We start from the raw sequence: 27,987 nt of genomic DNA, 5'->3' as shown, positions 1-27,987 counted from the left end.
CTTTTCTTAATCTTCAAATTTAATTAGATCGTATATAAATAAATAAGACAGGCAGCAACAGGACTGTGGTATGCAGCCTGGGTTCAAGTTCAGTGGTTTGTGCTGGACCATCTTGTTCCTCAGGGGTCTCTCCAGCCTCTCGTCTCCAAGAGCCTGAAGGATCCAAAGAGCCCACTGGAACCTCCTTCTGGGTTCTGAGACTAGGAGACTGAAGTGAAGGTCACTAATTCTTCAATAGCACCTCTGATTTGTTATCAGCTTCGGGGTACCCATGGCTGCCCAGGCATCTCAGTGGGAAGGGCTCTGTCCCCTGAGCCAGACTTTCCCATGCCAGTTCGCGTTACGAGTCCTTACCAGAAACCACAGAAAGGCTTTCCTCTTTTACCCAACTATGTCCCACTCTGGGCTTCTGGAAAAATGTTCTCTCTGGCCTGAATAGAATCCCACATTTTACCCCCAGGAGCCAAGGCCCCATCTCAGGCTCTGGGAGTCATTCAGCTAGGGAACAAGAGCCAGTTACTTCCGGTGCTTGGTATCCTTCTCCGAGGCCTTGCTTTCTCCATGCCCGCTGCCGGCACTGCTTAAAAACATCTTGTCCAGTCCTTTGAGCGACTCTAGCAGGTAGTTCTGGAAGGCAGTGAGAGCAGCGCAGATGGCAGGCCCTCCAAAGCCATGAGTGATGAGACTAAAATGTGTCAGACAGCTCTGCACCCCGGGCTCCAGGATGAGTGCCGGGCGGCTGTTGCCCAGTGGGGAGCGGTCCTGAGCCATCAAGTCTGCAAACTCCTTACAGATCTGCCTGGTGGGGAAAGAGAACAATCACAGGTTAGAGAACAAGGTTCCGAACTCGGGAGAGGACCTGTTTGTTGACTTTTTGACATAGGATCTCTCTAGGTAGCCCTGGCTATCCTAGAACTCTATGTAGACTAGGCTGGCCTCAAACTGACAGAAATCTACCTGCCTCTGCCTCCAAAATGCTGGAATTCAAGGCATGCACCACTTCACCCAGCAATTGGCTGGATTCCTTACATTATCTATACAGTTTGACCTTCCTAACTGCCTACAAGTAGCATTCATACCATTTCACAAAAAATGGAGGCTGCCTTTCACAGAAGTTAACTCAGCAGCTCAGTGCTGCATACGGGAAACAGCGCGTGCGAAGACCCTGACTTCTCCTCCTTAGATGTCCTGCTTATGGAATGCAACTCAACTGCCTATTAAAGTTTCTGTGACCGCTTCTTCCTCCCCAGACACCGTGCTTCTGTGAACACGTCTGTGAAGGCATGAGAACAGCCCAGAATCTGCCTTACATAATTAAACTGGCAGCAGATATCGGTGCTTAGATCAATATCACATACATGGTATCTGTCCTTTTATATCATCCCACAAATCTATACCATTACCCTCATCGTAAGGTTTCAGACACAATAGGTGACCTGCCAGAGTGACTGAGATGAGACAAACCCAGGTCCAGCCCATGGCTGTCCATTCCTTTGTGAGTCAGATAAGGGGAACCCTCGTCACTCATCTTGGTGCCAGGCCATGCGTCTTAGACAAGCTCAGGTCCCCAAAGCCCTTGATGCGAGAGCTGATTCATGAAGGAGCGGGCTCCTTTTGGACAGGCTCCATTAGCCACAGGAAAAAGGTTTCCAGGACTCTGTATGGAATAGTCCTGTGAGGCTGGTTCCTTTCTGCCTAAAGGAGGGAGGTGCTGTGGGGAGGGTGCAGTGGTGATTTGAAGGCCACACCCACAAAGGGCAGCTGGCCTGGAGGATGGAGTGCTCCAGGTCCTCAGGGGCACTGGACTTTAGCCTACAGATGTTGGTCCTCAGATGTTGACCTCTTCCATCCCTTTGTTCCCACCCCTCTGTTTTTTTGTTTGTTTGTTTGTTTGTTTGTTTCCCGTTTGTTTGAATGGGACCGATAACATTCAAATAGTAGCTTTCCACAATTTAGATATTAAAACCTCTCCTGGGGCTGGTGAGATGGCTCAGTGGTTAAGAGCACCGACTGCTCTTCCAAAGGTCCCGAGTTCAAATCCCAGCAACCACATGGTGGCTCACAACCATCCTTAACAAAATCTGATGCCCTCTTCTGGAGTATCTGAGTACAGCTACAGTGTACTTACATATAATAAATAAATAAACCTTAAAAAAACAAAACAAAACAAAAAAAAAAAACCTCTCCTGAGGTATGAAGATAGAGTCTTTGGGAGGTAACTAGGTCTTGGGGATAGAACCCTATTGATCTCGACCTTCCTAATGGTGTGACCCTTTAATACAGTTCCTCATGTTGTGGTGACTCCCAACCAGAAAATTATCCCATTGTTATTTCATAACTATAATCTTGCTACAGTTATGAATTGTGATTTAAATATCTAATATGTGGGATATCTGATATGTGCCTCCAAAGGGGCGAAGACTCACAGGCTAAGAACCATTGCTATACGTGCTATTGGTACTCTTCCGGAGAGATGCCTGCTCCTTTTATCGTGTGGAGAACACAGCAGCATCAAAGTGCTGTGTGTATGTACGAAACCTGGCCCTCACCAGACACAGAAGCTGCCTGTATCTTGAACCACCTCCTGGACCATGGGAAGTGAGCTGCTGCCCATCTCAGGGCATCTTATTATAGCTACCCAAATGGATTAATAGTACATTTTAGTGGGATGCCAGTTTGCTAAGCAGGCTCTGAGGCACCTTTGGAGAACCTGATGTGATGGTAATGCAATAGCAGCAGGAGCCATTGATGTAGGTGACAGAGCACAGATGGGTTCTGGTGAAGGCTCAGGGGTAAGATGAGAAGTGTCAGCATGACGTCTATGGTGAGGGAGGTGACAATGGGACCTGCAGCAGGGTCAGGAATATCCTGAGGTCTTGAGAAGAAAGGTCTCAAACAGGATAACCCTTGTTGGGGAGCCTGGGACCCGTGCCAGGGTCTAGGGTGGTCACGCCTATCACGTAGGTGAATGTAGCACCTACAGGAGGTCTGTAAGCCTAGAGCTGGCACTTTCAAACTGTATGGCTCAGTGGTTAAGAGCACTGACTGCTCTTCCAGAGGTCCTGAGTTCAATTCCCACCAACCACATGGTGGCTCACAACCATCTGTAATGGGATCCGGTGCCCTCTTCTAGTGTGACTGAAGACAGTGACAGTGGACTCACATACATAAAATAAATAAATCTTTTTTTAAATGTATGCATATAATAGATATGTTCACATATGGTGTTTGTGTGTGCTCTTGGAAGTTTGTGGGAGTGTTCATAAAAGTCTCCTTATGATAAACATGGTACCTAAAGATATCTACTCATAAGCTAGGTGTGGTGGCACCTTTAGTCCCAGCACTTAGGAGGCAGAGGCAGGTGGATCTCTGTGAGTTCGAGGCCAGTCCAATCTACAAAGTGAGATAGATCCAAGACAGCCTTGTCTGGAAAAAAACCAAAACAGAACAACAACAAAATGATATCTACTCGTATGTGCCTGAATGGCAGATACAACTGTTCCCATGTGAACTTAAACAGGGAATCTAACTGCTATGTGGTGCCATATACCCTGTATGAACATGTGTGTGGTTGAGAGCTGTCTGATGTCCCCAGGTCTGATGTGTGTTTCTGGGCATTGCATCCACGTTTGCCATGTGTGCCCTTACTCACTTGGCAGCCAACAGCATGCTCTTGCGGCTGTGTAGCTCCCCAGGGTCAGCATGCTGTCGGCATAGGTACTCAGCAGCCGCCTTGGCTGGAAACTCAGTCTCACAAACGTAACCAAAGTCCCGAGCCAGGTGCACAGCTTCTCCTGGGGAGAGAGGAGATCTTACTAGGTGTGCCTCTAAGACCAGAGCCTAGCCTCGAACTGCTCCTCTCCTGGGCTGAGGAGCAGCCTGCTTCTGGGGATGCTGTCTGGTTTCTCTTCTCAGGTTCAACTTCACTTCCGTCACTCTCTGCTCAAAGATGGAGCTGGGACCAACGTGTATCCCACAGCCAGAGGCCAGAGTCGTCAACTTCCAGGGAAGAGGGATGCACCCCCTCACCTACATGTCCAAATACTGGCCAGTCACCCTACACACACACACACACACACCAGAAGTAGTTCTGCTGTAAGTACACACAAACAAATAAAAGGTATTAGTCTCAGAATTTCCCACAAATAACAAAATATGTATTCCTTTACATAAAATAACATCACTGGGCTGGCGAGATGGCTCAGTGGTTAAGAGCGCCAACTGCTCTTCCGAAGGTCCCAAGTTCAAATCCCAGCAACCACATGGTGGCTCACAACCATCTGTAATGAAATCTGATGCCCTCTTCTGGAGCGTCTGAAGATAGCTACAGTATACTTACATATAATACATAAATAAATCTTTAAAAAAAAACATTACTTTTGCATATACCTACATGCATCCCCTGTATATCACTAATTATATCTTGGTGACTTACAATACCTAGCTACCTGCAGTGTTGGTGACCAAAAGATGTCTGCATTTGTTCAGCACAGGTGAAACTTTTTCAACTCTTTCAAACCATAGGTGGTAAAATTCTCATATGTGGCAACTGTCTGTGTAAATCATGTGTACATACTTCTACATACATAGCACACAGGGTATGTGCCTAGATATAGCAGTGTTAACAGCCATAACTAAGCAATATCCTCCTCCAGTAGGAAGTCTCACCAGATGTCGTGTCTCTCACATTCATATGTATATTCAAACCTCGCTTACCTTCCACCAGTGAGGTCAGCAGAGTCACGTTGGCTGCCTTCCGACGACCAGCTGGCAGGTTGAGCCCAATCTTCTCCAGCCGTTCCCGCAGACACCGGCCTCCATTTTTGGACTTGGCCCTTAACGTACACAGACAGAAATATACAACCAACTATGAAGACCAGAGAAAAGCCTACAGGCTAAGTGACTCCAAGAGACCTTCCTTGCTCCTTATCCCTTGCTCCTCTTAAGGCTTGGTTGGGTATGACCTGGTTTTTTTTTTTTGGGGGGGGGTGTCTCTGAGTAAATCCCAACCTTTAACTGACCTCACTTTTGTGCAGCCAAGGTTGGGATAAAGAGCAGCACCCCACCATAGCAGCCCCTCATCCCTCCCCAGTCCTCTCAAGAGCAGGGGCAGGACAGGGGAACATCTGAGCGTCCTTCTTCCCCACCTCAACACAGTTGCTGGGGACACGTGAAACTGCGTCCAGAGACACACCGGATGACAAACACAAGGACACACAACTATCTACAAAGTCACATATACACAAATGAGCCCACCCTCAGGGTCTCCAATATATGGAGACACACATATCACATTAGAGACACAAACATAGACACAAAGAAACATACAGAGATACATGTGCACATCAAATTGGGGTCCCAGAGATTTATACAGAATCCTAGGGCTTCAACATGGGTCCCTACCAGATGTTCAGAGGTCATGAGTAAGAAGATACCCCCTCTAGCTGCACAAATGCACTCCCCCCGCCCACATACAACAGAGGTTTGCACATCTAAACAACTAGCTGTATAGAAAAAGAAACACATATGTGAGAGAAGAAAAAAGAAAAGAAATTTAAAAAAAGAACCAACTAGCTACAGATGCACGTGCAATTACACATATATACGCAGAGGAACCACTGGAGGCCACACATTCCCAACGACTGCAGAAGCCCACACTATGGAAACACTCTTGGTCATCACCTAAAATACATACACATGCAGCCCTTAGGTCATTACACCTGATCCCTGAAGCAGATTCCCCTCCCGGCCACAAGAACATGCAGAAAGAAAGACATGGCCCACCATGCTGTTCCCTCCAAACTCACACCAATTAGGCCTGTGCTGCGGTGGAGAAAGGATAAAGGAAGGTTCACCCTTCCCAGAGCCAGCCCTGTCCACCCTGCTTAGAGTGAGCAGGCCTTTGTAGCCACATTTATTTCTTTGCCCCTGGGTCTGCCCCCAGACCATTACAATCTGGAGTCCCTGGGCACTGCTCTATCAGAACCTGAGGTGGATATGGTGTTTGGGCCTGGAGTGAAGCTGACCCTTTCTCTGATTCTGTGAGAATGTCTGAAGATAATGAAGAGTTTAGCTGGGATGCTGTGTAGGGTTTGGGGCTAGCCTTCCTACCTTCGGAGGACACCCCCCAGGAGGGAGGCGTTGAGGCACTCAGGAGGTGAGAGTCGCCGCTGCACCTCCCCCACGGTCACCTTGTACTTGGATGTTGAGCTGAGCAATGACAGCCGGCCAGGCACGGAGCAGAAGACCTCACTGGGATTGCTGATGCCGCCAACCAGGCTGTCTTTGGACAGTGCGAGGGTGGAGAGGCTGCCGGCTTTGGAGGGAATGGGGACTGTGGAACAGAAGTAAAGGAAGAGAGAGAAGGGGGGACATTAAGCTAGTGACCACAGGACAGCTATCAGTCAGCTGTGCTGCAGGCAGGCTGACTCACCAGCTGTGTGTGTTGGTGAATGGTTCCAACACTTTCCATAGGGAGGGTTCTATTATCCCTGCTTTACAAAAGGAGAAACAGAGGCATAGTGTGGTGGAAGTGACGTGCCCAAGTAAGTCGATGAGCATAATACTGAACCCAGAGCTATCTGGCTCTTGCCCCTGGATCCCCTTCTTGAGTCCAGTGTTGGCACCATCAGAGAAGGAGGCAGGATTCTTGGGTCTCTGTGACAGAGTCTGGGAAATCACCCAGGTTCCCAAGGCCCCTTCTCTACTATGAATCTCCCCGTCCCATCCTGGGGTTTTGGAGTCCCACATGTTGAAAACAGAAGGTTGGGACCCTATTAGACCTCCAGCCTTTCCCACTTTGTGCCAAGTCCAGAAGACAGGAAATAAGGATCTCTATGCCCCAAACACCTAATATTCTCTGTGTAGGGCAAGGAGGAGACTCGGGATTTTCTAAGCTCTTGGCTCAGGAAGGAAGTTCTTCATGCAGTGTCTCCATCTTCCTTCTTAGTTACAGAGGAAGGAAGGGGCCAGGCCATGCTACTTTAGAGGTCTCTTGGTTCTCTCATTCAGGGAAAGGGGGCATTGGGAGAGAAGGCCTGTGTGTGGTGGGCGTGGGCATCAGTGGGGCATCTGGACTGGGTACTGAGCATTCATGGCTGCACGCATGCAGATTCCACTTCACCCCTCAAACCTACAGGACAACCCATGAATGCGGATACCCCTGTTCCCATAGACTGAAGCCCAGACAGGTGGAACAGTGTGCCTGCCATCAGGTAGCTGGTCCATTGAACTGGGACCAGAGTCTCAAACACAGCACTCAGCCTTCCCAGTGTTCAGAGAACACCGTCCCAGTACCTCCACATCAAGAACTCCTGGGCCTCAAGATTACAGAGTCTAAGGAGAACCTGATCCCAAGGTTTGGGGATGGCACAGTCTCAGCCTTTTCCCTCCTGGCCGCTCAGCCAGAAACCTCTCTATTGCTCCTGGCCTCTTCTTGACTGCCATATCCCACACAGGACTGTGTTCTATGGCTTGCATCCTTAGCCTGCCTGAGGAGCAGGTCCCTCTCTCATGTACACCGACACTTGCTCTTTGCTTGAATGTCTGTGCAGCCCTCGCTCTAGTCCCCTACTCTAGTCTGGAGAAGTCTTTCTGAACATGGGTCACTCCATAGCCTGCCACCCTCCAGTGCCTGGTCAGCTCCCTGAGAATCAAACCTAGCACATAACCAGATACTCTGATGCTCTCTATCAATAGTGCCAATTACACCCCACAAGTTGCACATGGGCAGCTCTGTGGAGCAGCACTGGTCTCCATATCCCTAGGTTAGAAGGAAGAAACTGAATGTTCAGACAGAGGTCAGGATGACATCATCTACTGAGCAGAAGTGGGTCATAGACGCTGGCCAAAGGTGCTCCCAAAGGTCATGTCCCTGATCCTAATCCTCCTTCATGTCTTGGCTCCCGCCTCCTTTTCTGGATCTTGCCTGGTTCCCATTTGTCTTTTAGGATCTAGACTTAAGACTGACCCATAGAGGGCTGGTGAGATGGCTCAGTGGGTAAGAACACCTGACTGCTCTTCCGAAGGTCCGAAGTTCAAATCCCAGCAACCACATGGTGGCTCACAACCATCTATAATGAGATCTGACTCCCTCTTCTGGAGTGTCTGAGGACAGCTACAGTGTACTTACATATAATAAAAGTAAATAAATCTTAAAAAAAAAAAAAGACTGACTCATAGAAACATCATTTAGGGCAGAGCATTAAGAAGTAATGAGCAGGACTGTGGGTGGCACACACTTTTAAACCCAGCACTTGGGGAGCAGAGGTAGGTGGATTTCTGAGTTCGGGGCCAGCCTCGTCTACAAAGTGAGTTCCAGGAGAGCCAGGGCTACATAGAAAAACCCTGTCTCAAAAAACAAAGCAAACAACAACAACAACAAAAGTAATGAGAGGCTGGAGAGATGGCTCAGTGGATAAGAGATCCTGGGCTCATTTTCTAGCTCCCACAGAGGGGCTCATCACCACCTGTAACTCCAGCTCAGTGGGATCCACTGTCCTTTTCTAGGCTCAGTGCACTCATGTGGTACATGAACACACAGGCAGCTAAGCACTCGTACACATAAATAAAAATAAGTCTTTAAAAAGAAAATGAGATCCAGGCGAGGTGGCACACACATTTAATCCCAGCATTCAGGAGACAGAGGCAGTAAAAGTGGGTCTCTGTGAATTCTAGGTCAGCCAGTGAGAGACCCTGTCTCTAAATAAATAAATAAATAAATAATAAAATATATTAATTTCAATATAGTAAATAGTATAGGGCTTACCATTTTATTTATCCTAATCAGAGGTATAGTAATTTCAATGTGTAATTAATATTTTTTATATGAGTACACTGTAGCTATCTTCAGACATACCAGAAGACATAATCAGATCCCATTACAGATGGTTGTGAGCCACCATGTGGTTGCTGGGAATTGAACTCAGGACCTCTGGAAGAGCAGTTAGTGTTCTTAACCACTGAGCCATCTCTCTAGACTGTGTAATCAATATTTTAAAAATATTTAAAGAGACATATTACATTCTTTGTACTTTGTCTTCAAAATCTAATGTGCAGTGTATACGTACAGCTATCCTCCATTCGGGCCAGTTACTTTTCAAATACCCACAGCTCTACACTTTTTGTGGCTAGTGGGCCACCATAGTAGATAGCTTGACCTTTAAAAGGCAAGAACGTAAGTTACCCTGACACGTGACACAACACTAACCAGAGATGTGGAGTCTGCAGAGCCTCTCGCCTGGAGCGGGCACCTGTCCAGAGCCTGCAGTCAGCTGACCATGCTCCCTCGGACACAGACACAGGTGTCTTCTGCTTAAGTCCTCCCTACTCAGCTTCAGTTGCGGCACCATCTTGTGGGTGGAGTCTCCTGGCCCCTCTTCGATCCCAGCCCCATGCATACCTGTTCCCATCCTTATAGCTCTTGATGTCCTTGTCTGTTTCCGCAGCTGTCTTCCCACCAGCTAGGAGTCTGTGGGGGCAGGGCCTTGGCACAAGTGGTCATCAGTGACTGTGGAATGAGTCCATGACGTAAGGGCGTGGGAACTCAGACTTGGGGTATGACGGCCACCAGACAAGTGTCTTTTTGCCCTCAGTCTTGAAGACCTAACCCAGGCCCTCACAAATGCTAAGCAAACGCTTTGCCACTAAGGTATATTACCATTTATCCATTTATTTGTTTGTTGGTTTGTTTATTGTTCATTTAGTTTTAAAAAGGTCTTGGGGGCTGGTGAGATGGCTCAGTGGGTAAGAGCACCCGACTGCTCTTCCGAAGGTCCAGAGTTCAAATCCCAGCAACCACATGGTGGCTCACAACCATCTGTAACGAGATCTGGCGCCCTCTTCTGGAGTGTCTGAAGACAGCTACAGTGTACTTACATATAATAAATAAGTCTTTAAAAAAAAAAATAAAATAAAAAGGTCTTACCAAGTTACTTGGTCTCCTAGGCCACAAGGGCTGGCTGGTGTTTTACATCTCTGTTTATTGTGTGTGTGCACATACATGAGTGTGCCTCAGCATGTGTGTGAAGGTCAGAGGACAAATCTCAGGAGCGGGTTCAGAAGCCAACTCAAGTCAGCAGGCTTAGCAGCAGCCATTTTTACCTCTCATTGACTCCTGATTATCTATCTATCTATCTATCTATCTATCTATCTATCTATCTATCTAAGACAGGGTCTCACTATACTGCCGTGGATGGTCTGTAATTTGATATGTAGACCAGGCTGGTAGGCAGAGATCCACCTGCCTCTGAGTGCTGGGATTAAAGGCATGTGTCACTACACCTACAATCCTGATGCTCTTTCAAATGAAAACTAGCACAGCGATCCATGATGGCCATGACAGGCAGAATCCATTAGAACAAGATCTCAGAGTTGTAAATGAAAACAGAGCTGCTCTGTTCCTGCGCTCACCTAATCCCACCCTTCCTCCAGAGGGAGGAACAAGGACATGTAAGCAGGGGAGGGGGGACCTCATCCTGTCCCTCTGCCCCCATGTCTCCAGACACCCTGTGTGTGTGTGTGTGTATGAGAGAGAGAGAGAGAGAGAGAGAGAGAGAGAGAGAGAGAGAGAGAGAGCACCTGTGCCCATGCCACTCCACCTGAGTTCTTTGTCCTTAGAGGATCTGGGGTAAAATAGCCATTCTATAGCTGACTGGTTTTTAGTGGTCTCACAATCACATATATGTTTGTCATAGAATGAACATTGTTCCATTATATATTTTATACAAGCTTAAGTTTAAAAGATGAAAACTGTAGACTGGCAAGATGGCTTTTGGCACAAGCCTGATGACCGGAGTTTAATTCCCAGAACCCAGGCAAAGAACTGGATGCAGCTGAGCAGATCTGTAATCGCAGGAGCCTTTAGTCCCAGCACTTGGGAATCAGAGGCAAGTGGATCTCCGAGAGTTCAAGGAGAGCCTTGTCTATCTCGTGAGACCCTGTCTTGAAAATACAAAACAAAAAGAGTAAAGAAAGAAGAAACCAGAGAGTCTCTACAAGGTAGAATGTAAGAACTGACTCTCAAAAGTGATTATCTGACTTCTGTCCTCCCTCCATGACTCCGAGCCAGAGGGAGGTGTGAGGAGAGCCGGAAGGCCGAGGTTCTTCTCTTTCACACAGCTATTATTAAAGCCAGGTATCCCTAAGGGCAGGCCCTGTGAGGCGGGAGAAGAACAAAGGCTTTGTGGAACACTTAGTACACGTGGCAAAACTAACTGTTCTCACAAACAGTATCCCCTGCTGGACACAGTGGCTCACGCCTTTAATCCCAACACTCAGGAGGCAGAAACAGGCTGATCTCTGAGTCAGGGACAGCCAGGACTGCATAGTGAGACCATACCTCAAATGAAATAAAACAAAACAAAAACAAACTAAATGTCAAGTTGCCCTTAGTGTAGGCACAGCAACAAGGGTGAGATTGCACATGACTTATTCTTTGCCTTCCGTACCCACAGGACAGACCCCGGCACGGTGACTCCTGAAGACAAAGTGCTCTAACCCTGGCGTTCCTGGGCATGCATGCATTTCTCAGACACACACAGCTCTGCAATAATACAAGGGCTCTCATTACTCACAAGCCATGTCATACAAATCTCCACTCCTATCCAAGGAGTAGACACTGTCTAGTTACTGAGTGTTAGGCTTGAAATACTCTTCTAGAAAACATACTAAAGTTACAATTCCTTCTAGAAGAAAATACAGAATAAAACATTTCAAAGACCTTTAGGTGGGCAAAGAATTCCTAGTTACAACATACCCAAAATATAGCCCATAAGAGAAAACAATTATAAGTTGGACATCATGGAAACTCAGAACTTCTACATTTCTAGTTAAGAAAATAAAAAGAAGGCCAGTCATGGTGGACACACAACTGTCATCTCAGCACTAGGAAAAGACAGGCAGTTTGATAACAAGTTCAAGGCTAGCCTGAGCAACATAGAAATTCTGTCAGAAAACCTAGGGTTTGAGGCTGGAGAGATGGCTCAATATGAGGAGTGCTGACTGCTTTTCCAGAGGACCCGGGGTTCAATTCCCAGCACCCATACGGTAGCTCACAACCACTGTGACTCTAGGTCCAAGGAATCCAAATGCTTTCTTCTGGCCTCTGTGGGCATTGCATGCATGTGGTGCACAGAACCATATACAGACAAAACACCCATGCACATTAAAAATTTTAAAACAGGGTTGACCAGAGCTATTGGGGTCAACCAGAACAAGCTGGGTCGACTAGAGCCAGCAGAGGTCCTGAATTCAAATTCTCAGCAACCACATGATGGCTCACAACCATCAGTACAGCTACAGTGTACTCATACACATTAAATAAATAAATAAATAAATAAATCTTTTAAAAAATAAAATAAAGGTGGAAACACGCTTATAAAAAAAAATTTTTTTTTAAAGCAAAACCAGGTGGTGGTGGTACACACCTAATTCCAGCGCTGGGAAGGCAGAGGCAGGTAAGATCTCTGCGAGTTTGAACCCAGCCTGATCTGCAAAGTAAGTTCTAGGACAGTTTCTCTAGATAGAGAAACTCTATCTCAAACAAAACAAAACAAAACAAAACAAGCCCCGAGCCCTAGGGCTCCAGGGCTGAAGAGAAGGCTCAGCAGTTAAGAGGACATAGTGCCAGCTGAGAGACAGCTCAGTGGTGAGGAACACCAACTGCTCTTCCAAAGGACCTGGGTTCAATTCCCAGCACCTACCTGGCAGCTCACAGTGTCTGTAACTCTAGTTCTAGAGAATTTGACACCCTCAGACATGTAGGCAAAACATTAATGCTCATAAGATAAAAGTAAATTAAAAACAAAAAAGAAAGCAAGCCAGAAGTTTATTCCCAATACCATACTGTTTGGCTCACATCTGCCTGTAACTCCAGCTTTGAGGAATCGAATGCCTCTGGCTTCAGGGTAACCTGTGTCTGTGTGTAGATACACACACACACACACACACACATCTTAAAAGAACCAATAGCCTGGGACTGAAGAGATGGCTCAGTAGTTAAGAGCACTGCCTGCCCTTCCAGGTTCTGAGTTCAATTCCCAGCAACCACATAGTGGCTCACAACCATCCATAATGGGATCTGATGCCCTCTTCTGATGTGTCTGAAGAGAGCAATGGTATACTCATACATAAAATAAATAAATAAATCTTAAAAATAAAAGATAACTGGTCAATAGCACATGAAAAAAGACTCACCACCACTAGTCACTAGGAAAACAGGAGTTGGAGCAGGGCAAAGCACTAGGTGGTTATGATTGACAACCCGAGGTGGGGGGCGGGGGAGAGACCAGAATGCCTACACATGATGGGCAGGAACGTAAGACAGTCCAACAACTCGAGGAAATGGCTTAGCATTCCTTCTCTCCGCTCTCCCTTCTATCCTCCCTTAGATTCCCTAAACGGACTCTACCTACTGGAAGTTTCTGAACAATTAAACATAAATGGACCAGGGGCTGGAGAGAAGTCTCAGCAGGTAAAAGGCACTTGCCACCAAACATTATGACCTGAGTTTAATCCCCAGTGCCAATGCCAGCACTGTGAAAAGAATTTGCAATTCCAGAAAATTGTCTTCTAACAGTGCTCCCATGCTGGGTACACACATGTGCACACATGCACACACACACACACACACACACTCACCCGACAAACAAATAAATACAATGAAACACCCAGTGCAGCAATCCCATTCCTAGGAATTTCCCCCAGAGCAGGAAAACCACATCTGTACCTACCACCTCACCAAGGAATAAGAACCCATTCAGGGGCTGGAGAGAGACCTCAATGGTTTGGAACACTCGCTATTCTTACAGAAGGCTGGTGTTTGATTCCCAGGTCCCGAGACCACCCATTTCTCTAACTCCAGAGGATTCTACACCTTCTTATGACCTCTACGGGCTCCAGGCTTGCATGTGGTGCATACACATTCGAGAAAGACATTCATACACATAAATAATTAAGCCTAAAAAGAAGGTTTAATAATTTTAACTTCTTGGTTTGTTGTTGTTGTTGTTTACTTTTTTTTTTCCTAAATAAGGTTTCCCTATGTAGCCCAAGCTATCCTGGAACTCACTATGTAGATCAGGCTGGCCTCAAACTTATAAAGATCCGCCTGCCTCTGCTCCCTAAGTGCTGGGCTCAAAGCCACTCTACCCAGCTGTTTTAATGTCTTTTGTGTACAAATATTTTGCCTTCATGCAAGTATGCACACCTTATGCATGCCTGGTACCTGAGAAAGTCTAAAGAGGACTTTGCATCCTCCTGGAACTGGGATTATGGATGGCTGTGGAGAATCAAACTCTGGACCCCTGCAAGAGGTCTTAACCACCAGACCACCTCTCCAGCTCCCCAAGAAGGTTAAAATGAAAGCCATTCAGAGCAGCAGTACAATGCTACTTAGCCACAAAAACCCAAACCCAATAGCTGACACGTTACACTAGGACAAACTCTGAAAGCATTTGCTAAAAAGAACCTGGATGCAAAAGTCACATATCTACAAAGACAGGCCTGGAATATGCAAATGTGTGGGACAAAACAGATCAGGCATTGTGTAAGGCTTGAGGCAGGAATGGAGATTCACTACAGATAGGAAGGAAGGAATTTCTCAAGGGGTGACCGATGTCTCAAATGGATTATGGTAAGTGATTAGACAACTCCATACATCTGTTAAAAGACCTTCAGGAAGGGGGCTTGCCACTGCACCTGGTGACCCAGAGTCGATTGAATTAACTCACAGGGTGGAGGGAGAAAACAGCTCCCATAAGTCCTGTGTCTCTCTGACTTTACAAACACTAAATTAATTAATTAAATAACTAATTAGCTAAAATCATTCAATTGAGCCAGGTGGTGATGGTGACCACTTAGATCCTCATACACTCCACAGCTCCTACTCTCCTCTGTATATTAAAAATTATTGCTATGTGGGCAATGGTTCTTTCAGTTGCCTTATGGTGGGAAAGCCCTAGCAGGCAAATGAAGAACTGTGGAGAACCGTGGGAAGGCTGGGCTAGATTCTGACCTTACATAAAAATCAAATAGTTCCTCAAGGACTTGTTTCCATTATTCTCAATTTTAAAGTAATACATTAAGATCCTACTTGTGGGGTCAGGGAGATGGCTCAGCGGATAAAAGGTGCTTATTGTCCAGCCTAGCACCTGAATTTGATCCCTGGAATCCGAGTAAAGGTGGAAGGAGAGACCCTCCTCCTAGAAGTTGTCCTTCCACCTCTACACACACGCATGTAGAAATGAATAAAAATATAAAAAAGTATTTTTCAACATTACTTCTTGTGGAGGAGGGGCTCATGAGGCAATAACCCGCAGTCAAGGATTATGGGTAGTTAATGGTTGCTAGGGCTGAGGTACAGCCAATGAGAAGTAGACAACACACCACACCTATGCTCATACAGGCAATCATAATTGAACTCAGTGGGTCACCAAGAAAAAGAAAGATGGGAGGGGGACCAGAGAGGGCAATGGTGGGGGTGAAAATGCCCAAAACTCATTATATACATGTGTGAAATTATCAAAAAAATTAAAATATTCTACTTGTCTTTATTACTAGGTTTTTGTTTTGTTTTGTTTAAAAACAAAAAACAAAAAAACACCCTGTTACAGAGACAAGTGCCTCCCTCCCTTCTCTCAAGTCCTGGAATGACTGGCTTAGCCCCTAGACTCCCTTCTGAACCTCCCCCCAGAGCTAAAGGGAGCAGAGGGAGGCTGTCTGTTCATTTCCTTCTTTATTCTGGAGACCCCTTGAGATCCAGATCACCTGCGTGCCCACTCCGACCATCAGCCACCATCTTCTGGAAGAAAAGAGGATCGTCTCTCCAGTCTCATACCCAAATCATTCCGCTCTATCTCATTTCTAATATCCACAATCTCCCTCACCCGCCTGTCTCCCCCTCCCCATCTCCCCTCACCCCCTGCCTCCAACACACACACACAGGTAAGGCGCTTGTGCAAGCTGCGCTTAGTGCGGTGGAGTAACTGTCCCAGCGTGCTCAGAAGGCAAAACCCAGCACTCACAGAGCAGACACACACAGAGCACCTTCAAAGACTGTCCTTTAGGAAGCCTCTAACTCTGGGGGACTAACCGACTCTGCTGTGAGCTCCTAAAACGTCCCGCACCAACACAGAGCAACGCCATTTCTCCTCAAGTCCCCCCTGCTTTCTACTGTCTGTGATAGGTTGTTAAAACTAAAGGTGACAGCTGGGCGCAGAAAACGGAGTGCTACTCATTTGCCTTCAGGTTTCTTCAGGGTAATCGGGGCCACTCCCAACTCACAGGGTGGCTGCAGTGGGCCGACCTAGAAGTCCTTATGGAGGCATGGGGTGGCGCGACAGGGACGCCCCTACCTCCTCCGGTCCAGGACAAGTGCCTGTAGTACGTGGAGATGTGCAGATCTGGGCTGTGAGGCTGTCCAGGCTCCGGTGCCATGAGATATTGGTTAGATGGACACCTGAGGCTTCCCCACATCTCTAGGAGGAGGGTCGCTTCTGCTGGAGGACCCGAGGCTGCAAGGGTTTCGTGTGCTGGACCCCAAGTCCTAGTGGCGCAAGGTCCCTTCACGCCGGGATGCTTCAGGGTTCCAAGGCAGGAGTTTCTTTCGCCAAGGCTGGGTTTGGGCGGTGGGCAGTCGCTCACCACAGAAAACAGTGTCCAGAGTCTTCAGAAACCGCCCGATAACGTTGAAAGGGCCTGAGTACCAACAGCAGTAGCTAACCCGTCACCTATGGCCACCCACCTGGCGAAGCCGAGTCCGACGTTCACCGTTTAGAACCCGGCAAAAATCAAAAAAACAAAACCCGAACAAACAAACAACAACAACAAAAACCCCCTGCGTGTTGCGAGGCTCTCCCAGGGAATGTGGTCTGGTGGTAGAGCTGCCTGACTCGCCAAAGCCACTCCTCTTGGGGTGGGTCGTGGAAGCCCGCTGTCCCAGGGCATTGGACCCCTTTTCTCTTTCAGAGGCCGGCTGGATAGCAGATCTCCAAGCTTGCCATGGATCCAGGCTCCTCTCTCCGCAGGTTGTCCCGGGCTGTTCCCTCCCTTCCCAGAGTTGCTGCAGTGCCTCAGGCTGATTTAGTTTCTGAGAGTGCTTCAACTCATTCCCGGGTGTGCACTTTGGGATCTGGACAGCCCGGCAAGCCCCGGGAACCTACAAGGAACTCTCAAGACCTAAAGCACTCAGAGCAACAGTAGATTCTTCTGCCTTGGGATACTGGAGTGCCTTCCTAAAACTAGAGCTTGGGTCTCTCTAGGGAGTCTGAACCTGGGTTCTCTGCCCTTAAGCCTGGGCAGGAGCCAGAATCTGGAGGATTTGCAAAGAGCCCAGTGGCAGGTTATTGTCGACTCCAAATCCAACTTTCCCTTCCACTGGGTCAAAACAAGAGCTGTTCAGGAACCCAACATAGTGCAGCTAGCAATGCGCTAGTGAGGTGGGTCATGGGCCTCTTCCCTGTACTCCCTGAGAGTCCCAGATTCCTGGAGACACCCCTCACCAAGTTCTGGGAGGCGTGTTCTCTAATCTCCTGAACTCCATACCTAGCTCTGGTTCTGGAAGTCCAGCCCCTTGTACAAGCTCCACTCCCACCTCAAGCCTCCCCTGAGAACCTAGGCAGGGCAAACAGCCTGGGCTTGAATTCACTTGTTTGAAAAACAGCTCCAGCCAAATCCTACGGGAGGTGTGCCTGCCCTTGGGCACTACAGGCTCCCATGAGCCTCTGAATTCCTTTGGGCACCCACCCCAATTCTAAGAAGCTTGCCCAAGGTCTGGGTCTCTGCTTCTATCTAATTTGCCTCTGTCTTACCTTTCCTAGGCATGGTTAGAACTTGGTCTTCAGGCCCAAAACTCTACTAACTCTACTCAAGGGGTGTCTCCCACTCCTGCCTTTGACTAATTCAAAAGACAAACAAATATGGAGGCAAACAACAACAGCAGCAGCAACAACAACCAACCAACCAAGGAGAGGCCCTCACATTCTTAGAACACCTCAAATACCAAACGACAAATTCCAGAACACACGTTAGGTATTCAGAGAAGCCCCCAAACAGAAACTATATCACAACACCCACAGATACAAATCACGAATACAGTCACAGCAGCAAACACACCCCAAGAAACACTGCTGCCTAGAAAAGGAACATAGAATGTGCACAGGACATTCTATGTTCTATGAGCTCAGAGACACAGACAGTCCTGGAAGCAGCAGACCTTTCCAGGAGCACACAGTCCGTCCCAAGCTAGTCATCTCTTCTAATCCTAAATGCTTTTAAAGAAAATCCTCTGCCCTGGGAGGTGAGGGGAAATGGAAACACCTCCCTCCCCGCCCCGTTCTGCTGAGAAGAAAGGAACAGAAAGCATTTGCCAGGCTCCAAAATGTTAAAGCTCAATAAAAGTGGAAACCATTGAACAAAATCTGTGGCAACAGTGCTCCCTTTCCCATTTCTTAGGAAACAAGGAAGTGGTTTAACTCGTTCTGCAAATCGACTCCAGATCCACAAGAACGCCCTTCCTTCAGAGAGGAATGGCCAAGCAGCTGCAGCCTAGGTAGTGCGAGCCCACCTCAGGCGGCAAAGTCCTGAGTCAAATTATCCAGCCAGCGCCACAGCCTCTCTCCTGGGCGAGGAAGGATGTTCCGTGGCCACGCAGCCCGGCGACGCACAGGAAACAACAGCCAGGGAGAAAGAAAATGGGTCTGAGCTCCCAGGGCCTGCACTATCACGTCTGGCTCTGCCCTGGAAGTCGCACACCATTTCTTACCTTTCTTGATCACCGATTGGTCCAGGAGGCTCATTCCAGGGTCATCTATCGCCTGCAAATAGAAGAGGATGGCAGTGAGGGCCCGTATGGACTTAGTCGCCCAGCTACCCCTAGTCCATCTCTGCTCCGCCCTACGCGCACCACCGGCTGCCTGAGGCGGCTACCGGGGGACAGGCGTGACCAGGAATAGCCTGGGCTCAGCACCATCTGCGTCTAAGCTGCAGCACTGACTGGATGATTGCCTTGCGCCTCTCCTAACCCCGGCCCAGGTTGCCCCTGCGGACTAGGACTGGGTATGGATGCCCACCGTGGCTCAACCCTACAGTGGGGAGAGAAAGAAGTGATTCCACGAGGGCTGCTGCCACCCAGGCACAGTTCCAGGCCATCTTTTGGCCCGAGAGCATCTAACGGAAGACTCCCTGTTAGCGGCAGAGATGGAAAGTTGCACCTGGGAGAAGAGTCGGGCTCCTGCTTTTGTTACTTTTTTGCTTCCAGCCAGGATGCTAAATCGCTGCCCTTCGGGGCCCACCGTGGCTCACTCTGGGCTTACCTGCAATTCCTCCAGACCGGGCGGCTCCGCCAGTCCTGGAAGACCGAAGGGAGCATCGGCCAGGCCGTGCGCGCCGTCGGCCAGGCTGTGCAGGAGCCGGGGAACCGCGGCGGCGTAGTCTCGGCGCGGGTCGAGACCCAGAGCGCGGGCGGGTGGCGCCAGCAGGCCGGGCGGCTCGTCGTGGGCGCGGGCGGCCGCGCGGGGCGCGGCCCAGGCGGCCTGCGGGGGCTGCGGCTGTGCCAGGGGCGCTAGGCCGCCGTAGGGGTCAGCGGCGAGGTGCGGAAAGGCAGCGGCGGCGTCGGGGCCCTGGCCGTAGGGCAGCGGCGCCTGAGGGTAGGGCGGCGGGAAGTAGGGAGGATGATAGTCCGCGGTGGCAGAGGCGGCGGGAGTGTGACACAGTGGCGGCGCGGGCCCGTAGGCCGCCTGGGGCAGGGACGACAGGCGGGTCCCGCTAGCTGCTGCGCCCAGCCCGTCGGGGCGCTCCTGCAGAAGGGGAGGTGTGCGTTAGGTGACCCCTGAGCGGCCGAAAAGACACCAGCCCGCCAGGTCCCCTCCAGCTCGCGGGTGTCCTGCAGCTGTCCACCGGCGATTGCCCCGCGGGCGCCGCGGCCCCAGGCTAGAGACCAACCACGCACGGGTCTCTGCCACCACTTCCTCGGCTGCCAAGAGGCCCTGCGGTCCCCTACCTTCGCGATTTCGTTGGCGCGGGGGTGGGGGGCAGAAGGTTTGGAGGCTTCAGCAGCCAGGCTCCTCGATGCCCTCTGCCCAGTGTGCCCGGGACCCGAGTCTACTCACCATGGCGGAGTATGTGTGCACCAACATGGGGCGGGTAGTGTGGGGCGTGAGGTGTGGCGGAGACACAGCCCTCGTTCGACGGCGAGGCGAGAGCTCGAGCCGGGAGCCCTTACAGCCCACGGGGATCACCGACTGGAAGCTGGGGGTAAGTCTACCGGGTATCCAGAAGGTATGGGGTGCTCAGCGGGGGACGCCTGCGGGCGCGTCCATGGAGATGGGCCAGATGGAGCTGATGGCACTTGGAAAAAAGTCGGGCAACGGGTGCCCAGCGCCCGCCCTCTGAGCTCAGCCCGCTCCATGCACTCTAGTTATAGCGGCGGGGGCGCGCTCGGGCCTCTGGGGGCGCGCATTAAAGAGACAAGCTATGGCCTATCTCAGGCTTTTCCCTTGGCTGCGGAAAGGGAGGCGTGGCTCTGGTGGGAACCAGTGGGGCGAGGAGTGAATGAATTCGAGCCCAGCTGATGTGAGCTCCATCTGACCTCCAAGCTTGCAGCTGCGATCAAATGGGATTCGAGGCTGGAATGCAACTCAGGGGTCTGTGTACGCTCGGGTCTGTGAATTTTCTCTTTACATTTGCTTATTACATTAACTTATTTAGTGGCGTGTGCCCGATGTGCGGGTCAGAGGACAACTTGCAGTAGTCAGTTATTTGCTTCCATCCTGTGGGTCCTGAAGGTTCGAACTCAGGTCTTGAGGCTTGGTGGTCAGTGAATTAACCGAATAAATGATCTCGCCACTCCCTTCTAAATCTTTTTAAATGAATGCTTAAACAAATGTATGTGTTCGCCTTTGAGTTTGAGCAAAGCATTCCCTGTTTCTGGTATCAGCTTTCTTCCCTGTTAAATGGTCTTTTCTCTGACCACCCAAGGGTGAGTGTGGAATACACCGGTGAGTGGCAAACTCAAGCCCATCAGCTTATGTGCATACTTGTGTCAGTGTGTGTGTGTGTGAGAGAGGAGGGGGGAATTAGCAGTCTCTCTTTCATGGTTTTGGATCCAAAAAATGCTCTGAAAATGCCGACTTCTCTCAGACTTTCTAAGCTGGTAATCCTCAGTGCCAAGCCAGGATCCTTGGATGCTGAGGACACCACCTAGGCAGAGAGAGTAGGAGTCTGGCATGATCTGCACTTAAGAAGAGGCCAAAATACTGACACAGGGTAGAAGGAGTGCATTGTGACACTTAGGCACAGTCTACACGTTTGTGTGTCACCATCACCAGGGCAGGTGCTCTCTCTCTCTCTCTCTCTCTCTCTCTCTCTCTCTGTCTCTCTCTCTCTTTCTCTCTCTGTCTAACACGCCCTAATCACCACTGCCAATCCCTTTTCTTTCTTCCAAAATGTAACCCTTCTGTCCTAAGAAAAGGCAAGTGAGAGAAATCCCAACGACAATGAGAATTTAAAAAGCAGAGGGCTGGAAAGATGGCTCAGTGGTTAAGAGCACTGACTGCTCTTCCAAAGATCCCGAGTTCAATTCCCAGCCACCATGTGGTGGCTTACAACCATCTGTAATGAGATCATATGCCCTCTTCTGGTGTGTCTGAAGACAGCAAAAATATACTCACATAAAATAAATAAATCTTAATAAAAAGCAGAAGGATGTTTTCTTTTTCATGTTGAAAATAGGGAGGGGATAGAAATGGTCACGGTGCCCACTGTTAATATGGAGTCTCCTAACTCACCAAGTCCTTTACCACCCTCATTTTCAAGTGAGGAACAAGGCACAGAGAGGCTAGGTGACTTACTGGCCTATGGTCAAACAACTAGTTCAGTGGTGGGGTGGCCCTTCTCTGTTCTCAGGATCATTATTCTTTCCTGTCTTGGACTCAGGCATTTAAATTTTAGTCTCACTCCTCAGAGGCTGTGTAATTCTGGACAAGTCTGGCTTCCTCTCCAAGTTCTGTTTCTGCAACAAAAAGTAGTGGAGAGGAACCGCTGCCACCTTCTGTTTCTTTCTAGTGAAGAAACAGACGAGAAGGTAAAAGTGATACCATTGAGAGATTAGAACATTAACCTATGTTCTAGATGGCATCCTAGAATGCACATGGCTAGAACGAAGCCGAGGCTGGATTTCTTTCAGCCATGACACATAGGATGGGGCTGTGGGGGCTGTGAGGAGAGGATGAAATTAGCTAGTATCCGAGGATTCATCCCTAAGAGCTTCCCAGAGGCCGGAACCAGCAGCTATGATGGCGGGGGAGGCAGATGGGGCAGCTGTGAAGCCTTTCTCTTCAGGATGCATCTAAGATCTGGTGTGAGTGTGTGTTTGTTATCCATGTCTGTGCCTGCTTCCCTCACCCTAGACCCTTGACCTCAGTCGTGAGACGTCTGAAATGAATCTCAGAGATAGATGTCAGTGCATCGCTCACGAGTTGGTAGACTCCTGTGGGGAAGGTCCAGAAACCACGATGAGGGATGTGAATGATGCCTGGACCCAGCTTGGGTTCCCACCCCTCTGCTCTTCTGACGGGCGGGCAGGGATGGGCTCTGTCTCTGCCTCACTGGCTTCCCTCACGCTTGCCACCAGCTCCTCTTACTCTGCCCGCTTTCCTTTGTATTTTCACCTCCTCTCATCAGCAGCAGACAGTTCTGAGCTGTCATGTGGGAGCTGGGAACTGAGCCCAGGTCCTCTGGAAGAGCAGCCAGTGCACCCAAAAATTAAGCCATCTCTCCAGCCCCCAAGAAATCCATTCTTTTTTTTTTTTTTTTTTTTGGTTTTTCGAGAAAGGGTTTCTCTGTGTAGCCCTGGCTGTTCTAGAACTCACTTTGTAGACCAGGCTGGCCTCGAACTCAGAAATCCGCCTGCCTCTGCCTCCCAAATGCTGGGATTAAAGGCGTGCGCCACCACGGCTGGCTTAAGAAATCCATTCTTGGGCTGGTGAGATGGCTCAGTGGGTAAGAGCACCCGACTGCTCTTCCAAAGGTCCAGAGTTCAAATCCCAGCAACCACATGGTGGCTCACAACCATCCGCAACGAGATCTGGCGCCCTCTTCTGGAATGTCTGAAGACAGCTACAGTGTACTCACATATAATAAATAAATAAATCTTTAAAAAAAAAAAAAAAAGAAATCCATTCTTAATGTTAGTTGTTCAGGCTTAGCAGCTTCTGTCTCTTCCTGTCTACATTATTCTGTCTCTTCCTGTCTACATTATTTCTAAAGTCTCTCTCTCTCTCTCTCTCTCTCTCTCTCTCTCTCTCTCTCTCTGTGTGTGTGTGTGTGTGTGTGTGAGAGAGAGAGAGAGAGAGAGAGAGAGAGAGAGAGAGAGAGAGAGTCTGTGTGTGATGCACACGTAGAGGTCAGAGGACAACATGAGGACTTGGTTCTTTCTTTTCATACCGTGGGTTCTGGGATTATCAGGCTTGGCATCAAGTGCCTCTACCTGCTAAACCATTTCATCAGCCCACCCCCCAGTTCAGGCCCAGGCTCATTGCCCTCCCAAGTCTAATGACCATTTGTCTCCCTGTTACCCCCAAATGTGTCCTTCCCAGTCTGTCAGTCTGATTAGAAACCCCAAACCACACACACCGATGCCAACTGAACTATTCCCGAGGACGGCAGTTCTCAACCTGTGGTTGTGACCCCTTTAGGGGCACCAAATGACGCTTTCACAGGGGTTGCACCATCAGCAAACTACAACTCATAACAGTAGTCAAATTACAGTTATTTAAGTAGCAATAAAACAATTTTATGGGTCTTCTTGCTCTCTTTGTCCTCTCCCTCCTGCTCCCCCCTCCCTATTACCCTCTCAACTTCCCTCTCCATGCCATGAATTAACTATTCTATACTAAAAAAAAAAAATTATGATTTCGGTGGTCACCACAACATGAGGAACTGTATTACTAAGTCGTCACAGTACCTGGAAGGTTGGAAGCCACTGCCTTAGGACAACTCCTGCAGCTATTCAAAGTTCGCAGCCCACACATGCAGCCTCACGGCACATGCTTGGGCAAGGCAGCAAACAAGTGGGTTTCATGGGCCTGCGGCCTGGGCCGTACCCGCTTGCCAGCAGACATCTCCTGCAGCTATTCCAAGTTTGCAAGTGAAGCTGAACTCACATCTTTCCTGCCGTCCCAATCCCCACCTGCTTATCCTCCTGAATTCTGTAGCACCATAAATGATACCCCATGCTTCAACTTTAAACCTTGCCAATTTTCTTTGTTTGTCTTTGTGTTTGTTTTTGCTTATGAAATAGGGTGTCACTATGTCGCTCAGGCTAGCCTAGAACTCATGAACTTTCTGCTTCCGCTCCAAAAGTGCTGGGATCACAGGCATGAAACACCACACCAAAGCCTGAGTGTTTCTACTTAGAATCCATCAGCACCCGGCATGGAAGAGACTGAGCGGGTGCCTCAGAAAACACGTGGCCCCCTTTCTCTGTGCCTTAAGCTTCCTTACTCGCCTTCTCATAGACCTAGTCCCTCATTGCCAGGGACATTTGGGGACTTGTTAGAAATGCCAGTTCTTGGGCTCTACCTCAGAACCCCTGACTCAGCAACTCTGCAGTGGAGTCCAGCAATCTGTTTTAATAATTCCCAGTGTGATCTGGGCTGTGATGTATAGGCCCTGGCAACAAGCCTCTAACAATGGCATGAGACTTGTGATCCACTTCCAGCTCCTTGATTCATTCAGCATCTTTCACCTGGCCCATGCCCCTCCCCTTATGCAAAATGCCACCGGAATCATGGCCGCGGCCCACTCCAAGAATGAAGCTGACTAGCACTCCAGGACTCCTGGTTACTTTTCCTTTCTTGCTCTGTGGGTCGCTTCACCAGAAGTCTAAAGTTGTGGGGGCAAAGAGGGTGACTGGAAAGATGGCTCAGAGGCTACGCGAACCGGCTGCTCTTTCAAAGGAGCCAGGTTTCATACCCAGCACCCACATGGCAGGAATGGCTATCTGTAATTCCAGTTCTGATGGATCAGGTGAGTCTGACGCCCTCTTCTGGCCCCCACAGGCATTGCTCTGCACAGACAGGCTGGCAGAACACCCCACACATAAAACAATAAAGGAATCTTAAAAAAAAAAAAAAATCTAAAGAAGTCAAAAGTCTATTTAGTACTTTGCTTGGTGTGGGTCAAGCAGCCAACAAATAGCTACTAAATAAATAAGTAACCAAAAAGATAATTACAGTTTTCCAAATCTGTTAGGGGACTCTTTGGAAGGGCTCTTATGTGACCTTGACCTAGCATAGCTACACATAAGGCCCAGTTATAAATAAGCACAAATGAGCAATTGTGCTTATTTCTTCTAGGGAGGGACATGTGCTTCATGAGCCACTTCTTCTCTGGAGACCAGCAGAGCTGTGGAATACCAGGGTTTCAGACTGGGCCCTTCTGTTTCAGAGGCAAGGGTTCTTCACATTGTAAGCATGCAGGTGATGATTTCTTATGTTTTTGTTTTGTTTTGTTTTGTTTTGAGATACAGACACCTGGATGAAGGCATGAGGAAGGAAGAGAGATACCCCTGGGAAAACGGAGATCACAACAGGCACAGATACACTGATAAGACATATACACTTCGGTATGCATACTCAAAATACACATGGACTCTCAGTTGACATTCTTGGCTTATTCTCTTCCAAGGCTCACGTTTTCTCCTCTTTAAAACAAAACAAAGTGAAACAAAACAAAACAAACAAACCCCAAACTTTTTTGTCCTCCTTTGTTGACAGAGCCGGATTCCTCTTCCTAACGGGTCTGCCTGCAAATGTTTGCAATGAAGAGAAATCTCGCAAAAGATACTGAGGCCCCATCTAGTGGCCGGAGCTTACCACTGCAGCTCAACACTCCCCTGCCTGTCTCAGTGGAAGCACCCAGACAGAGCGAGCCCTGCCTTGCAAGCTTCCGCTTAGCCCCTTGCTCACTCTGGAGTCTGGAACCCTCTCACAGAGCCTCAGGAGAGGGCAGGTTTCAGTCTGCCTTCTGTTCTCAAGCTTCGCTGGCCTTGGCATGCAGGAGAGCAACTCAACCGCAAGGACCGTGGACAGTAATCATTTGCTTTGTGGCTTTTCCCTCACTTCCCCAGACTATCCGTTACTCCCATGATTCCAAAGAACACTTGACAGCTCCCAAATCTGCCTCTCCCGTGGTTCTAAAGAATATTTGACAGCTCCCAAACCTGTTATCTTCCCATGCTCTAGGCTAGGGGAGGAACTCACTCCTCCAGTGTTCCATAAACAACACAACCCATTCACCAAACCAATTCCTTCATAAATCCGTTTTTCTCCCAATGTTTGCCATGACAGAGTGGTCCTACTATCCACACAGCAGTCACAGTCGGTAAACCTGGGGTATCACTGGCTCCCCATTCTTCACTCCTTTTCAGGTATTACTAATTTCTGAGCCCCATTTCCTAACTCTTTCCTATACATCCTTGTTCTTCTCATCATCACTGACTTAGTTCTAATTTCTTCGCCTCGGTCTGAGCCCTCCCTCCCCTGCCTTAGTAGTCTTCCTTCTTCGCTTCCCTCCCCACCCAGTCTCCTGCATTTGCTACATAGCCCAAGTTGCCCCCCAAACCTCCTTCCTGTTCTAGCCTCCAGAGTGCTGAGTTACAATCGACATATAACATCACACTCAGCGGACTCCAGACGATCCTTTTGCAGTCAGCCATCTTTCTAAAATGCAAACTAGATTCCATTTAATCTGCTCCAAAATCTGCAGTCTGGTCCTTTGGCATGATTGCGTATTTAAAATGCTGGGTACACCCAGCACTCAGGAGGCAGAGCCAGGCAGATCTCTTAGGTTTTGAGGCCAGCCTGCTCTACAGAACAAGTTCCAGGACACCAAGGCTACACAGAGAAAGCTTATTTAAAAAAAATCATAGTAAGTAGTGGGCATTCACACTATGATCTGGTCCGCCCTCACCCGCCACTTCTTCCCCCTGGGCCATGGTGCAGGAATGGCACGTCTTTACACCCTCCTTCTGCTTGTCTACCCGGTAAGCCCCCTCCTAGCCCTCAGGTCCCAGAGCCTGTTTAGTTCTCTGGACTTGTTCAAGGGGCTGGGGAGCTTAAGATTCCAGGCCCATTTTGTTTTGACCTCCATAGAAGTCACTGCTAATAATACCTTAAAGTTGCATTGCCTTCTGGGTATTAAGCCACTTGGTACAGGTTAGTTTGTCTTCTCAGGTTTACCTGAGAATTGTTTTCAAATGAATATCCTTGCCTTGCATAGCCAACCGAGGGTAAGCAACAGGATGCGTTCCGTGGATGATTACAGGCTTGGGGGCCTAGGTGGAGCCTGCAGACAGAACAGACTGGGAACCAGGGTTGGGGTGGAGCTGTTCTGCCTCCAACCTGACAGCTTGGCCCTTCCTCTTCTCATTTGGCATGAGAGGCAGGTCAGCAGCTGGCAGCCTGAAAGCCACTCTCTGGCTTCAGCGTTTCGTTAGGTCAACAGTGACTTAACTGAAAATAAAGTTTTCAGTGTTTGAGCTGGATTCCATCTAAAACTTAGGATTTCTGATCTCTTCAGAAGTTGGGACATGGCCTGAGAGCTGGCTCAGTGGGTAAAGGTACTTGCCAAATAAACAGGCTGACTTGAGCTCTATCCCCAGAACCCACCACAGTGAGAAGAGCTAACTCCAAGTTGTCTTCTGACTGCCATGAGCGCTATGGCACACGTACCCCACCCCCAACCATATATGCCAATACAAACTTTTTTTTTTTTTTTTTTTTTTTTTTAAATTGGAGGATGTAGCAATGACCCTGGGAACAAGGTGCTGAAAAGAGACAGTACTTCTGAGTGTCCCACAAGCCCAGCCACATCAACATTTTGGGTTTAGGAACCTGTGGTACTAGGGCAGGGTGTACCTAAAACCTCCCTGCATGTAAAACTAGAACTACTGTGCTTCCTTCCTAAGCCCCCGGGTGTGTGTGTGTGTGT

The 27,987-nt window shown here is 48.8% G+C and overlaps 1 protein-coding gene and 1 long non-coding RNA gene across 2 annotated transcripts; one reads left to right on the top strand and one right to left on the bottom strand.

Moving 5' to 3' along the window:
• Position 1: 1 nt before the first annotated feature.
• On the bottom strand, positions 2-21,745 carry Tfap2e (transcription factor AP-2 epsilon). The gene is made up of 7 exons (XM_021160933.2): positions 20,106-21,745; positions 19,311-19,793; positions 18,761-18,812; positions 6,112-6,334; positions 4,717-4,835; positions 3,653-3,794; positions 2-799 (listed from the first exon to the last, which is right to left on the bottom strand). The coding sequence occupies exons 1-7, from the start codon at positions 20,130-20,132 to the stop codon at positions 517-519; spliced, it is 1,329 nt and encodes a 442-aa protein (XP_021016592.1). The 5' UTR covers positions 20,133-21,745; the 3' UTR covers positions 2-516.
• LOC147004211 (uncharacterized) lies at positions 20,056-27,703 on the top strand. Its single transcript, XR_015047314.1, has 3 exons — positions 20,056-20,250; positions 24,358-25,023; positions 25,526-27,703. It is a non-coding gene; the product is annotated as an uncharacterized LOC147004211 (long non-coding RNA).
• The last annotated feature ends 284 nt before the right edge of the window (positions 27,704-27,987 follow it).

Source organism: Mus caroli, unplaced genomic scaffold, assembly GCF_978045245.1.
Source record: "Mus caroli unplaced genomic scaffold, Mus_caroli_1 scaffold_6, whole genome shotgun sequence".
Classification (NCBI taxonomy): domain Eukaryota; kingdom Metazoa; phylum Chordata; class Mammalia; order Rodentia; family Muridae; genus Mus; species Mus caroli.
This window is presented reverse-complemented; position numbering and strand designations above follow the sequence as displayed.

Coding starts and splice junctions, on each gene's coding strand:
- Tfap2e (XM_021160933.2), bottom strand. CDS start 20,132: ATGTTGGTGCACACATACTCCGCCATG. Junction 19,794..20,105: donor TGCACACATACTCCGCCATG/GTGAGTAGACTC, acceptor CCCCTTCTGCAG/GAGCGCCCCGACGGGCTGGG. Junction 18,813..19,310: donor CCGGTCTGGAGGAATTGCAG/GTAAGCCCAGAG, acceptor TTCTATTTGCAG/GCGATAGATGACCCTGGAAT.